Source organism: Hemiscyllium ocellatum, chromosome 15 (genome assembly GCF_020745735.1).
Source record: "Hemiscyllium ocellatum isolate sHemOce1 chromosome 15, sHemOce1.pat.X.cur, whole genome shotgun sequence".
NCBI classification, from domain to species: Eukaryota; Metazoa; Chordata; class Chondrichthyes; order Orectolobiformes; family Hemiscylliidae; genus Hemiscyllium; species Hemiscyllium ocellatum.
The window spans coordinates 55,009,954-55,025,530 of NC_083415.1; the positions used below are offsets into that span (position 1 = coordinate 55,009,954).

A 15,577-nucleotide genomic window follows, 5' to 3' on the forward strand; every position below is an offset into this window, starting at 1 on the left:
CAGGGCGTTCTTTTAACTCTGGTAACTGGACTTAGTTCCAGGTTAGACTGATGGGATGAAAGTGCCCTGTGTTTTACTGCTTTGCAAAACCGAGTTTGGATGATGTCATTCCAGCTCCTGGGGGTTCATGTCCACTGATGAAACGGTCTCTTGTTCAATATAAATTGGCAACATTAGTCAGAACGGCCACACAACAGGAAAAACAACCTGTCATACTGCAGCAGGAGAACATGTTATTCTGAGGTTAGGTCTGTGATATTTCATCAGAAGCAGGGCACGGGCGTCTGATCATGTTACACTCAATCTCGGAGACTCCTTGGCATTACAGCTGAGTATATGGTACATAAAGGGCTCCAGTTCCAAATATTAGCATCCTTCACCCTCCCGGATGCAAAATTCACCAAAACAAAACTACAACCGAGTTTGGATCGCTCAGACATAAAATAAACTCAATTTACACAGATATTTAGAAGACTGGTTGACTTTACAGACTCTGTAAATAGAACATTTATAGTGACTCAAACCATGAACAGTAAAGACACAGGCTTTCTGTTTGGCCTAATGAAGCAGCCAGGAAGCTACATGAGATAGATGGAAACAGGCTTCACAATTTGTACTTTGCCCAGGCCCTCAAGCCCCTTTAAACCCTACAAACCCCCGCTCTCCAAACAGTCTTGGTGGTTTTAGACTTGGGTCAGTCAGTGGCATTCCCAGTTCCACTCCAAAGACTGGGGAGCAAAACTAGGGTGACACTGAGGGAATGCTGCATTTTTTGGTGGTGTCATATTTCAGATGAGATGTTACAAACTGAGGCCCCATGCATCTGCACTTTCAAGTTGATATAAATGCTGTTATTTCAAAAGAGGGTAGAGGGTTTTCCCGTGTTTCAGTCAATATTTATCCTTCTAGAAACATCAAGTAAAACAGATTATCTGGACTATAGCACACAGCTGTTTGTAGGTGCTTTCTGTATGCAAATTGGCTGGCTCCCTTTCTACATTCAGCTGTAATAATAAGAGAAAAAGGGTTTAGTTAAACTTCTCAATCCCATGTGTAATTAGAAAATATTATTTGTGCCTTCCCAAACCATCAACATGGCAGAACTCTTCTAAGAAAGGCTTCACTGGAGTTTAGCAAAATAGGCAATGATAAACTGGAGGTGATGACATCGTGGTAATGTTGTTAGCTGAGTAATCCAGAACTCGAGGCCAATGTTCTGGGGACATGGGTTTCAATCCCAGCATGGCAGATGGTTAAAGACTGAATTCAATGGAAAAGTTAGCCAATAGTGACCATGTAACCATTGTTGTTGGAGCGAATAATGATGACAGGTGACTTGATATGGAGAGGCATAGATAGGGTGAATAGAGTCATAGTGATGTACAGCATGGAAACAGACACTTTGGTCCAAGTTATCCAGGCCGACCAGATATCTCAACCCAATCTAGTCCAACCTGCCAGCACCCAGCCCATATTCCTCCAAACCCTTCCTACTCATATACCCATCCAGATGCCTTTTAAATGTTGCAGTTGTACCAGCCTCCACCACTTCCCCTGACAACTCATTCCATACACGTACCACCCTCTGCTTGAAAAAGTTGTCCCTTACGTCCCTTTTATATCTTTCCCCTCTCACCCTAAACATGTATGCCCTCTAGTTCTGGACTCCCCCACCCCAGGGAAAAGACTTTGTCTATTTATCCTATCCATGCCCCTCATGATTATAGCAAGAGACTTTTTCCCAGGGCAGAAATGGCTATCATGAGGGGGCATAATTTTAAGGTAAGTGGAGGAAGGTTTAGGGGAGAAGTCAGAGGTAGTTTTTTTTCTACACAGAGAGTAGTGGGTGTGTGGAATGCACTGCCAGTGGTGGTAATAGAGTCAGATACATTAGGGACATTTGGATAGGCACATGGAAGATAGTACAGTGAAGGGTATGCGGGTTAGTCTGATCATAGAGTAGGATGAAAGGTCGACACAACATCAAGGACCGAAGGGCCTGTACTGTGCTGTACATAAACATGTGCTGTACTGTTCTATGTTGTTTCAAACACCCATCTGGTTCACTGAATGGCCTTTCGGGCCACCTCTGCCTGTTCTTGCCCACTTGTGATTCCAAATCCACGAGGAGAGTTTTTTTCACTCGGGTGGTTGTGACTGGAATTCAATACAGCATTGTGTTGTGAATGCTCCATCATGGAGTAGGTTCAAGGGCAAGAGTGAAATAATCCCGATGTCCCAGTGAAACATGAGGACATAAGGATGGAAAGTGGAATTGAATGCCAAGATCAGCAATGCTCATACTGTCTCAAGGATTAGCCTCAAGTGGCTGAATGGACTACCCTCCCCCGTTTCTTATGTTCTTGTTGTATTATGGTATGCAGTCAGAAGGGCATAGGAAAGGCAGAGGACAAAGAAATGATCAGATGGCAGAAAACAGCCCACTGAGAAGAAGGAGAAACATCAATCTGAAATACCTCCGTAATGTTGGTATCCCATCACCAAGTGACCCCTTATTTAGAGTCATAGAGGGGTACAGCATGGAAGCAGACCCTCCGGTTAAACTCATCCATGCCACTACATATCCTAACCTAATCTAGACCCACCTGTTAGCACCCAGCCCATATCCCTCCAAACCCTTCCTATTCATATACTCATCCAGATACCTTTTAAATGTTGCAATTGTACCAGCCTTCACCACTTCTTCTGGCAGTTCATTCCATACATGTACTACCCTCTGCATGAAAAAGTTGCCCCTGAGGTCTCTTTTATATCTTTCCCCTCTCACCCTAAACATATGCCCTCTAGTTCTGGATTCCCCAACCCCAGGGAAAAGACTTTGTCTATTTATCCTATCCATGCCCTTCATGATTTTATAAACCTCTATATGGTCACCCCTCAGCCTCAAACACTCCAGGGAAAACAGCCCTAGCCTCTCCAACCTCTCCCTATAGCTCAAATCCTCCAACCCAGGCAACATCCTTGTAAATCTTTTCTGAACCCTTTCAAGTTTCACAACATCTTTCCGATGGAAGGAGACCAGAATTGCATGCAATATTCCAACAGTGGCCTAACCAATGTCCTGTACAGCCACAACATGACCTCCCAACTCCTGTACTCAATACTCTGACCAATAAAGGAAAGCACACCAAATGCCTTCTTCACTATCCTATCTATCCACGACTCCACTTTCAAGGAGCTATAAACCTGCACTCCAAGGTCTCTTTGTTCAGCAACACTCCCTAGGACCTTACCATTAAGTGTATAATTCCTGCTAAGATTTGCTTTCCCAAAATGCAGCACTTCACCTTTATCAAAATTAAACACCGTCTGCCACTTCACAGCCCATTGGCCCATCTGATCAAGATCCTCTTGTAATCTAGTTCAGAGCTAGAGTGAGAAGAACTCCTGATCCTCCTGTTTATATCTCTCAGCCAGGACTCCCTGATTGGACCAGGTTAACAGCTGCAATCAGGGAACCCACACTCTATGAGATCTATCTGGCTGACCTCATTCCAATCGTTACAAGTCAACACCAGACCAATGCCACCAACACCAGCTGCGGAATCTCACAAATCAGCCTTCAAACGCAAAAGGCAATGTTCAACCCAATTTCACACTGGGCCAAATGGGCTGTCCATTGTCTCCCAAGATGGATGGATGCCTTCATTATTATCTTAGCTTCTCAGTGTCTTATCATAGCCAGTTTAATGATCACATTCATTTTAACTGACTATTTCTTGCATCAGAATTTCTTGTCGTTTTCTCTGGTCGAGGTTAGAAATGAAGTGATAATCAGTATCTGTTGCAGGGCGGTTTATGCTACGTCTTTGAGCTTACTATAGACCCAGGTTATAATTGCTCACTCTCATTTCATCTCAATCCCTTACAGTCAGCATTCATTTTGTGGCATCAACCAACCTTGAGATTCAACTCCCTCTCCCATGGGAAAGGAAATCTGTGTAGCATCCAGTGACAGAAAGGGGGAAAAAAATCTTGATACCATGTCTTTTAATGTTTTTTCATAAACATGGGGCACCCTGAACGCTTTGTAACCAATGAGGCTCATTTGAAGTTCAGTTGCATCATTCAGTTTTAATGTAGGAATTTGCAAATATGAAGGTCTCACAGATGGCAAAGTGAGGATATGGACTGAAGGATATATATTGACTAGGAGAACTTCCTGTTCTTCTTCACAGTTGTTGACAGGATTTTACACATTGACCCAAGAGAGAAGACGGGCAATCAGCTTAACATTTTATTCAAAAGACATTACTTCTAACAGTGCAACACAGTCTCATGCTCCACTGGACTGTCGGCCTCGATTTCCATGTCTGGAATGTGACTGGAACCCAAAATCACTGACTCTGGAGTGAGAGCGCTACCCAGTGAACCATGACTGACACCTGATACAGCTGAATATATTTGACACCATTTCTATAAATATGTCACAATCCTTTGCACTCTGGAGGAAAAGACACAGGAAATACAAAGATGATATTTCACCTCATAACAAACATTAATTTAAACATTAGGAAACATGAGAAAATCTTAATGCGTTGGAGAAGATCTGATGGAGTCACGTATACCTCACATCTGTGAATACATTTCAAATGTAGGACATAAGGTGTAAAATGTTTTGGGATGTCCTGATGTTATGAAAGGTGATATATAAATGTAGGTTTCTTCTTTATGTGTTTACACAATCGTATACCATGCGTAGCTGTACAAAACACTAATGGTTGCTCATTTGCATAAGCTGGAGTTAGCTTTCAAAGTAAAATGTTGCAGATGTTGAAAATTAGCAATAAAATCAGAAACTGCTGGAATACTTTGTGGGTCTGGCAGAGTCTGTGGAGAAAAAAACCAGATCATGTCTCAAGTCAGTTATGACTCCAAGAGTTTTTCCAGCACTTCCCGTTTTTATTACAGGTGCTAGCTATCCTAATTAGTGTTATAGCAGTCTGATTGTTAGTCTGTGCTTCTTCTGTATGAAACATTTGCACTTTTAATATAAAACATTCCTGTTGGCAAGGAGCTGATCGGGGACAGAGGGGAAGTTCCTATTGCTGACAGTTTGCACAGGCCTCTTTGACAGAATCTTAAAGAATATAAATTGAAGAGTGCTTTGTTCACTCAGGGGGTTGTGACTTTTTAGCATTCTATACCCTATAGGGTTGTGAATGCTCCATCATTTAGAATATTCAAGGCTAAGAATGAAATATTGCTGATCGCTCAGTGAATCAAGGGATATGCCTGGGGGATAAATGTATAAAAGTAAATCAACATCAAGTTACTAAAACAAGGGGTAATCGGAAGAAAGGTCCAAACTTTTTTGATGTTAATTTGCAACAAATGACATTCGCAGTTTCACAGTAAGAGGACAAAACTGCCGTTAGTAAAGAAATGGGAGGTACATGAGGAGCTATAAATTATGAATCTGGCATGCCCAACCTTTCCTGACAGAAGGAATTACTGGAATGTTTACCATTACATTCCTCAAGCTGTGCAATCCTTTTCTAAACATAATTTAAAGTATCCCATGGGTTTTTTTTTTGCATTGCAAAAATCATAATGGCTATAGGGTTAAAAACTCTTACAACAAAGATGTGATAATTTTGTGGCTACATTTTCAACTGACTCTCTCTGATTTTTCTCACTGCCTGCCCTATTCCCTCTGACTTGCTCCATTTCCTTTGCTTCCCTCAACCTTCCCATCTCATTTGCTTTATTCATTTACAGGATATGGCATTGCTGGCAAGGCTTATTGTCCATCTTTAGTTGCATTCAAGAAGGTGGTAGTGGGTCTTATATTATGGGTTGTTTGGATTGTTGGCTATCCCAGCATTTATTGCCCATCCATAGTCTCCCCAAACCTCCTCCTTAAACTGCTGAAGTCTGAATGAATGTACCCCCACAAGGCGGACGGGGGGGGGGGGGGGGGCTCCAGGATTTTCACCCAAAGATGGGATCTTTCCAAGTCAAGAAGGTTTGTGATTTGGAAGACAGTTCCATTGTACCAATGCCAATGTATCTTCTGCCTCTGTCTGTCTTTAGCTGCTAGGTGGCTCAGTAGTTATCTCTGCTGCCTCACAGCACCAGGGATCTGGGTTCGATTCCACACTCTATGTGGAGTTGGCATGTTCTCCTCATGTCTGAGATGGTTGCCTCTGGGTGCTCTGGTTTCCTCCCACAATCCAAAGATGTGTAGGTTAGGTGGATTTGCCATGCTAAATTGTCCATAGTGTCCAAGGATGTACAGGCTAATGGGTCAGCCATGAGAAATGGCCACTTATACGGATTGGGTGGGTCTGGGAGTAATGCTCTTCAGAGGGTCAGCATGGACTTGATTGGCTGAATGGCCTGCTTCCACACTGTAGGGATTCTATGAAATATAAAATTAGAATAAAACACTTTGCAACAGCACTGAGCCCTGTTGTTCTCATATGTATCTGTCTAAAGAGTGTAAGATTGGAATGACAACAGGGAACGGGGAAGAAAAAAACAAGCTCGTGATTTCTACAGCTTTTATTCATTTAACAATGCCAGGCACAACCTCTCCCCCTTCTTCCCCCACATCTAAAGTATCTGGAGATTGTCTGAGAATCAACGCTCCAGTGTCTGCTCCCCCTCACATATTGAAACAGCTAATGGATTTTTTTTCATGTTGTACACGAGCTGAGCAGTAAAGTGAAGCTTAGGAGGTTTTTATTCCAGAACGGAAGTGTTCGACCATACTTAGAATATTGTGCTCAGTTCTGATTCCTCCATTATAGAAAGGATGTACAGAGAAAATAACTTATGAGCTTGATTTAAAAATGAAAAGGTTATACTTATCAGAGAAGACTGAACAGGCTGTGCCTCTATTATTATCTATAAAAGGCAGTGATTGACCTGAGAGAGGTCTTTAAAATGATGAAATGGGTTGACAGAATAAATCAGAAAAGACATTTCCATCTGTGGGGAGTGTTAAACCCAGAGTCATGGATATATTGACAATCACTTGTAAATGTATCGTCAATAAATCCAATCGGGAGGTCAGGACAAATTTCCCTGCCGTAGAATGGTTACAGTGTGCAACACCACCATCATAATGAACAAAAATGCAGGACATCCGAACAGGAGTAGGCTACTCAACCAATCGGCCAGACCACAATTGATCTTCTACATCAATATCATTTCCTCACTTGTCCCCATATCCCTTGATCGCTGTAAAATCCAGATATTAATAGATCTCTACCTTAATATCCTCAATAACTGAGCCTCTGCTAAGCTTCTTGGGTACAGAATTCCAAAGATTCACCATCCTCTGAGGGGAGAACTTCCTCCTCTTCTCAGTCTGAAATGACCTGCCCATTATTCCAAGACTTGTTTCCTTTGGTTTTAGGCACCCTCTGCTGGGAGAAACATCTTTTCTGCAACTATCCTGATGAGCACTAAGAAGGTTACACGCTTCAAGGAGAATACTGTAGTGATTGTAACGAGGTCAGCCAGGTAGTCATCATAGGATATGAGTTCTCTGATTGGGGCTGTTAATCTTGTCTAATCAGGAGCCCTGCCTGACAGCTAAGAACAGGAAGTATCAGGGGTTCTGTTCACTCTGAAAGCTGGCTCTGACAGAGCTATATCAGTTTTAAGGACCTGTAAATTAAGGGTGACTTGGTGATGGGATACCAATCTCTGTATTTTAACCAGTTGTTTCAATTTTTTTTATCCTACTAAATTCTAGAGAATATAGGGCAAGTCTTCTCCATCTCTCAAACATAGCAAAGGATACATTACAGAGAAACTGAATGAAACATATTAGAGAGAAAAGAACATAAACATGTGCTGATAGGGTTAAGTGGAGATGAGTGAGAAGAAACTGGTGTGGCATTAACCGAATGGATTGAATAACCTATATCAGTGCTGTAATTCCAGGTAATCATGGTGAACATAGCCACAAGTCTATTTGTCCTCATAGACTTACCCTGGTTAACCATTGCTGTCTCGATGATCTCTAGAGTCCGATCATCATCACACAAGTCATAGGGCATGTTCCCATCTGCATTGACTGCCAGCAAGTCAGCTCCCCTAAAGAAACAGAAGTGAGAATGAGTAACATGAACTCTGAGTTCAAGTAAATACTTTACTTGCAAAGGCGCAGCTGCCTTGCTCTCCATCAAAATCTAATAAAAATAAAAATATCTCTTTGTACCGAAAATCCCACCCTACAACATCAATCTCCTTTCCCGTTCAGACAGGACCAAGTTTGCAGTCTGCATCCACTTGCTTTATTTTCACTTTGCGACCTTCCTCATTCCATCAAACTTAATGTAAAAGGTATATATTCACAGCTGTTTACCAGGACATTGAATAGAAGGGAGTGTTTAATGCAGTGTTAGGGCTGAGTTTATTCTGTCAATCAAATCAAATCAATAAAATTAATAGAATTTATATACAAGTTCATTTCATTTATATAGACTTCTGTCACGTTCCAGTTTTTTGGAATTAGTATCCTAATAATTCATAAGGTAATTAAAGAAAGTGGGTATTCCTCTCAAGGTTTTGACTTAGCAGTAAGTATTGGATCCAGGAAACAGTACTAAACAGAAATCTTGTCAGAAGTCACATAATACCAGGTATAGTCCAACAGGTTTAATTGAACTCAAGTTTTCGGAGCACTGCTCCTTCAGCAGCAGTCTGAAAAGTTGTGATTTCAAATAAACCCGGTGTCAGGTGACTTCTGACTTTGGCCACTCCAGTCCAGCACCAGCTCTTCCACATCAGAGATCTTGTGACACAATTCTTGCCCGAGTCAAAACAGAACTCAATAGCCAAGGAAGGTACGTTAAGTATCAACCTGCAAATCATTTCAATTCAAGTCAACAACTATTGGTAAGAGTGGGCGAGATGTTTGGTTAGCCAGGTTAGACTGAAATGGGAATTTAAGTGAGACTTTGAGGTTTGGATGTATCCTCCTCTCAGTGTCAAGGCAAAAATAGACTGACCGTTCGATGAGGATTTTGACGAGGTTGGTGTGTCGACACGTGGCAGCTGCATGCAAAGGCGTCCACAGCTCATTGTCCTTCGCATCCACGTTGGTGCCATGATCCAAAAGCAGTGTTACCATCTCTTCAAAGTTATCGATACAGGACTGGAAAGGAATCACAAGGCATTAAAGAGTGACCAGCACAAGAATGAAAATGTTTCCTTGGAAGTGTACCCTATGTTACTGCCCCGCAACTCATTTGTTCTGATGATATGGGCGATGCTGCCAAACCTGCTTTCACTACCCATGTCGAGCAGGGGTGAGCCATTTTATGTTTTCTTTTCTGCTTGCGTTCATTCATTGGATGTGGGAATTGTTGGCTGGGCCAGCATCAGTTGCCCTGGAGAAGGTGGTGGTGTGCTGCCTTCTCAAACCACTACAGTGATTAGATTACTTACAGTGTGGAAACAGGCCCTTCAGCCCAACAAGCCCACACTGACCCTCCGAAGAGCAACCCACCCAGACCCATTTGCCTACATTTACCCCTTCACCAATTCACCTAACCTGCACATTTTTGGACTGTGGGAGGAAACCGGAGTACCTGGAGTAAACCCACACAAACAGTTGCCTGAGGCGAGAATTGAACCCAGGTCACTGGCGCTGTGAGGCAGCAGTGCTAACCACTGTGCCATCGTGCTGCCCATACGGTCTTTGAAACAACCTGCTAAGCATTTCAGAAGGCCTTCACACTCAAGCACATAACATGAAAATGCAATCAGATACAGACCAGATCAATGGCTGATCATTTTTGATGAAGGACAGCAGTTGGATTTTTACTGTAATATAATACAGGTCTTTCTGCTATAATGCACATTTCATTAACACAAATTCACGATAGCACGATCAACGGATTGAGGAAACAAATTGTTTTTAAAGTGCCAAGTTTTAAAGCATGTACTGGTTATAATGTGATTCCAGCCCATTAGTTTAAATGGTAATGTTATTACACAATTTACTTATAACACGGGATTCCTTAAGAATGGAACTACTGCATTATAGCAGAACTGACTATAAAACCAATTTTTTCTGGTAGCAGCACAGATCAATTTAGTTTCACTCTGTGTCCTGGTGGATTAATACCCACAACCTCTGATTGCTTCTCCAAAGATGTAACTATTTTACCCTACCACAACTTGGCAATCCCGGGATTGTGCAATATAAGTATTCATCAACATCCAGCTGGGCATTGAACAGTACCTGGGAATGCATCACTTTGGACATTAACCAGCTAATAATTAAAAACAATTCAGGGATAAATAAACATGTTCTCAGGCTTTTTGAATTGTAACATTACCTGACGCAATGGATTAGCAACATGTTACTAAATGCACCATGAGATTTGCTGCCTAATACAACATTAATGTGTACACAGATTAACTGCAGGGACACCCTTTTGGTTTCCTTGGGTTGTGTTATTGCTTAGGAGGAGAAAGTGAGGTCTGCAGACGCTGGAGATCAGAGCTGAAAATGTGTTGCTGGAAAAGCGCAGCAGGTCAGGCAGCATCCAAGGAGCAGGAGAATCGACGTTTCGGGCATGAGCCCTTCTTCAGGAATGAGGAAAATGCGTCCAGCAGGCTAAGATAAAAGGTAAGGAGGAGGGACTTGGGGGAGGGGCATTGGAAATGTGATAGGTGGAAGGAGGTCAAGGTGAGGGTGATAGGCCGGTGTGGGGGTGGGGGCGGAGAGGTCAGGAAGAAGTTTGCAGGTTAGGATGAACTCAGCACCGCCTTCCTAACCTGCAATCTTCTTCCTGACCTCTCCACCCCCACCCCCACTCCGGCCTATCACCCTCACCTTGACCTCCTTCCACCTATTGCATTTTCAACGCCCCTCCCCCAAGTCCCTCCTCCCCACCTTTTATCTTAGCCTGCTGGACACACTTTCCTCATTCCTGAAGAAGGGCTCATGCCCGAAACGTCGACTCTCCTGCTCCTTGGATGCTGCCCGACCTGCTGCGCTTGTGTTATTGCTTATATTGCTTCACATTTAAGGATACAAAGAGTGAGATTTTTGTTCTGTATATTTAAGCAGTTTTAAATATTGAAGGTTGACGGAACAAGATCTTTCCTGCAGGTACTTTATTAAAGTTAGCTTCTCCCATCCTTCCCTTTCATCTGATAGATGTGATTGCCCACTGCCAGACTACTGAAAGTGGCTTCAGTAGCTGGCCACCATGTGGCACATGGGCCACACACACTTTTTTTATTTTAATGCTCTTCAGAAAAGGAGGAGGACATAGAACATTACAGCGCAGTACAGGCCCTTCAGCCCTTGATGTTGCGCTAACCAGCGAAATCGATCTGAAGCCCATCTACACTGTTCCATTCTCATCCATATTGTTATCCAATGACTATTTAAATGCCTTTAAAGTTGGCAAGTCTACTACTGTTGCAAACAGATGAGGCTTTTCATTACGGCATGATTGAGATTAAGAACTTTTAGTGCACAAAACGACAGCTGCAAAGTGTATATCATAGCACACGGGAGCAGAGACATACTAAACCATAGCACTGCCTATTCATTAACAGAGCCTTAGAGAATCCAGAAGCACAAGTCTTGCATAATGGAAAAACTGCACATTAACAAACAAAGCATTCAAATAAAGAAACCCCTCAGGGATTGAAAACATGTGCCTATTCATCATTTATTTTCCCCTTTCAATCATATGTCCTTAAGCAATGATCTTTCTGTTGAGAAATAACTGATAATATATACGCTTGCACTCCATCTCAACTCTCTTGACCCTCTGTCTGCTCTCCAATGCTCTCCTTTAACCTCTCCTATGACTCCCATATCAACTCTGCGCAATTTTTCACCTCTAAAACTATGTGGATGTGGAATGTTGGACTGGGGGGGGCCAAAGTCAGAAGTCACAAGACAACAGGTTATAGTCCAACAGGTTCATTTCAGAGCATAACCTTATGTTGAGTGACTTTCTGACTTTGTCTAAAACTATCCTCAAAACATATCCCTTCAATCTATTGACCCAATACTTATTCAGTGAAGCAAGCACCAATATTTTTCTGTTAATGCTTCAGTGAAGCATCACTGGGACACCTTAGTATGTTAAAGGTACTATATAAATGGAAGTTGTTGTTGTTATCATTTAAGGTGACGAAATTGGAAATGTAACACGTTTTCATATTCTGTTTGCCAGTTCCAGCATCACAATGTCTGGGCAGATATAGCACATTGCCCATGGGTATTAGACACTGGAACCCAGCCGTTTCATAGCTTCCTCATATTAAGACCATAAGACATAGGAGTGGAAGTAAGGCCATTCGGCCCATCGAGTCCACTCTGCCATTCAATCATGGCTGATGGGCATTTCAACTCCACTTACCAGCATTCTCCCCGTAGTCCTTAATTCCTTATGACATCAAGAATCTATCAATCTCTGCCTTGAAGACATTTAGCGTCCTGGTCTCCACTGCACTCTGCGGCAATGAATTTCACAGGCCCACCACTCTCTGGCTGAAGAAATGTCTCCGCATTTCTGTTCTGAATTGACCCCCTCTAATTCTAAGGCTGTGTCCACGGGTCCTAGTCTCCTCGCCTAACGGAAACAATTTCCAAGCGTCCACCCTTTCCAAGCCATGTATTATCTTGTAAGTTTCTATTAGATCTCCCCTTAATCTTCTAAACTCCAATGAACACAATACCAGGATCCTCAGCCATTCCTCGTATATTGATAACCAAGTTACCTCTGGGCACTCCAGACATTACGCTACCACATCATTCACTCTGATTCACTAAGAACACTATGTTACTGTTACACCTGCTTTCTCTAAAGTATCCCTCATGCTCCATACATCACTTCTGCTTGTTGCACCTAAATCATACACTTTACAGCAGATTGAGTCCTCCCGAATCCCTCTAAGTTAACTCTGTGCTCGCTACATGACATCTCATTTATGGTTGTGAACTGTCTAAGACTGCCATAGAGAATCAAAGAACAAGAGGACACTGCTGCTAGCATTCTGGAGAAAAATCACCCATACAGTGGAAAAAGATAGTTATCCTTTAATCCCCAACTTCCTTTGAACAATTCTGCTTATTAATTACAAAAATATTAAAAGATGATGGAAATACTGTTCGATCATAGAGTATTAGGCAGGTTGGAGGCCATATGATGTAAACTCGAAGGACAGGGTCAATTTTAATTGCTAATCTTAGACTCACCATCACAATTCTACCTTCTCTACCTACAACAGATTGTCCATGTACCCTGTGTGCTGACCTGCTAGGATTTAAGAAGAAAATTTCCATAGAGTGGGAGGAAACCATGGAGGAAATGCAGGCTCTCCCTGCAGAAGTACTACTTTCGAATGATGACTGGGGGCTGGATTTTGGTTGCATATGTAGATTTGGACTTTTAAAATGAGACATACAATACAAGCTTTTAAACTACCAGAACAACCAAAACTGTCAAATGTCAGTTTTCAGTTCCTATTGAGGGATGCAGTGTTTCTTCATGGTTGAAAGAGATTGCCCACGATAATTAATGACCGTCCACTGAATACTGTATTGTAGTTGTTTGTCTATCAGTTAAAATGGCACATTTTAGGGACTGAAGACAGTACCTTTCATGCAATCTTCTTAATGTTCCCATGATTTTTCTCCTTGGTTGCTCATAGTAGCATCCTTTAATTCCAGGCAGCTCCCGGACAATCTTAGGGAATTTACAACCACAGGTAATCAACATGGCTTTGTGTGTGGGAAATCATATCTCACAAACTTTATTGAGCTTTTTGAAGTAACAAAGAGGATTGATGACAGCAGAGCAGTAGATGTGATCTATATGGACTTCAGTAAGGTGTTCAACAACGTTCCCCATGGGAGACTGGTGAGCAAGGTTAGAACTCATAGAATACAGGGATAACTAGCCAGTTGGATATAGAATTGGCCCAAAGGTAGAAGCCAGAGGATGGTGGTGGAGGGTTGTTTTTCAGACTGGAGGCCTGTGACCAGTGGAGTAGCACAAGGATCAGTGCTGGATCCACTACTTTTCGTCATTTATATAAATTATTTGGTTGTGAGCTTAAGAGGTACAGTTAATAAGTTTGCAGATGACACCAAAATTGGAGGTGTAGTGGACAACGAAGAAGGTTACCTTAGATTACTTCAGGACTTTGATCAGATGGGCCAATGGGCTGAGAAGTGGCAGATGGAGTTTAATTCAGATAAATGCGAGATGCTGCATATTGGGAAAGCAAATCTTAGCACGACTTAAACACTTAATGGTAAGGTCCGAGGGAGTGTTGCTGAACAAAGAGACCTTGGAGTGCAAGTTCATAGCTCCTTGAAAGTGGAATCATAGGATAGTGAAGAAGGTGTTTGATATGCTTTCCTTTATTGGTCAGAGTATTGAGTACAGGAGTTGGGACATCATGTTGCGGCTTTACAGGACATTGGTTAGGCCACTGTTGGAATATTGCTTGCAATTCTGGTCTCTTTCCTATCAGAAAGATGCTGTGAAACTTGAAAGGGTTCAGAAAAGATTTACAAGGATGTTGCCAGGATTGGAGTATTTGAGCTATAGGGAAAGGCTGAACAGGCTGGGGCTGTTTTCCCTGGAGCGTCAGAGGCTGAGGGGTGACCTTATAGAGGTTTACAAAACTATGAGGGGCATGGAAAGGATAAATAGACAAAGTCTTTTCCATGGGCTGGGGGAGTCCAGAACTAGAGGGATTAGGTTTAGGATGAGAGGGGAAAGATATAAAAGGGACCTAAGGGGCAACTTTTTCATGCAGACGGTAGTATATGTATGAAATGAGCTACCAGAGGAAGTGGTGGAGATTAATACAATTGCAACACTTAAAAGGTATCTGGATGGTATATTAATAGGAAGGGTTTGGCGGGTTCTGGGCTGAATGCTGGTAAGTGGCATTAGATTGGGTTGGGATATCTGGTCAGCTTGGACGGGTTGGACTGAAGGGTCTGTTTCCATGCTGTACATCTTTATGACTCTATATATTTCCTAATTTCCATTGCTGATTCAATTCCCTGCCTCATCTCTCTTCTCCCTTCATATTCTCTTTCAAACCTAACTTGCTAACCAAATGGGGGTTGGTTAGCTCAGTTGGCTGGACAGGTGGTTGGCAATGCAGAGTAATTGCAGCTGAGATGAGCATGAAGGTTTCTCCTTCTCAACCTCTCCCTCCTAAGCCACCACCTCTCTCTAATGAGAGAGTGGTCCGGTAAGTCTATGGTAGCTTTACATTGACCAAGCTTTTTAATCCTTCTTTCCTCATCATTTTTTTCTGATTACACCCCTCTAAAGTGGCTTGGGTTGTTTTACAATGTTAAATACTGGCTGTTGTTGCCAGCAAAGAGAGTACCTACTCACTGCACCCAGGAAAACAACAAGGGGCACACCTCAGATCTTACCACCCTACAATGTCTCAGGGAAAAACACAACTAACCTGCCACAGTTCACTAACCCTTTGCATTCGACAGTTTCTTGCATTCGTTTTTAATTCTCTTTGAAGAGAAAGGCTGATATATGTGTGTGTGTGTGTGTGTGTGTTGGAGGGGGAGGGTGCA

The 15,577-nt window shown here is 42.4% G+C and overlaps 1 protein-coding gene across 3 annotated transcripts in view; it reads right to left on the bottom strand.

The window, feature by feature from the left end:
* The window catches only part of LOC132822986 (protein phosphatase 1 regulatory inhibitor subunit 16B-like), a 204,161-nt gene that overhangs the window by 32,075 nt on the left and 156,509 nt on the right, over positions 1-15,577 (bottom strand). For all 3 annotated transcript variants that reach the window (XM_060836487.1, XM_060836489.1, XM_060836488.1), the window contains exons 4-5: positions 8,991-9,136; positions 7,970-8,073 (exon numbers count right to left, since the gene is read on the bottom strand). In XM_060836487.1, coding sequence (XP_060692470.1) covers positions 7,970-8,073; positions 8,991-9,136 — 250 coding nt within the window. The remainder of the gene's footprint in view (positions 1-7,969; positions 8,074-8,990; positions 9,137-15,577) is intronic.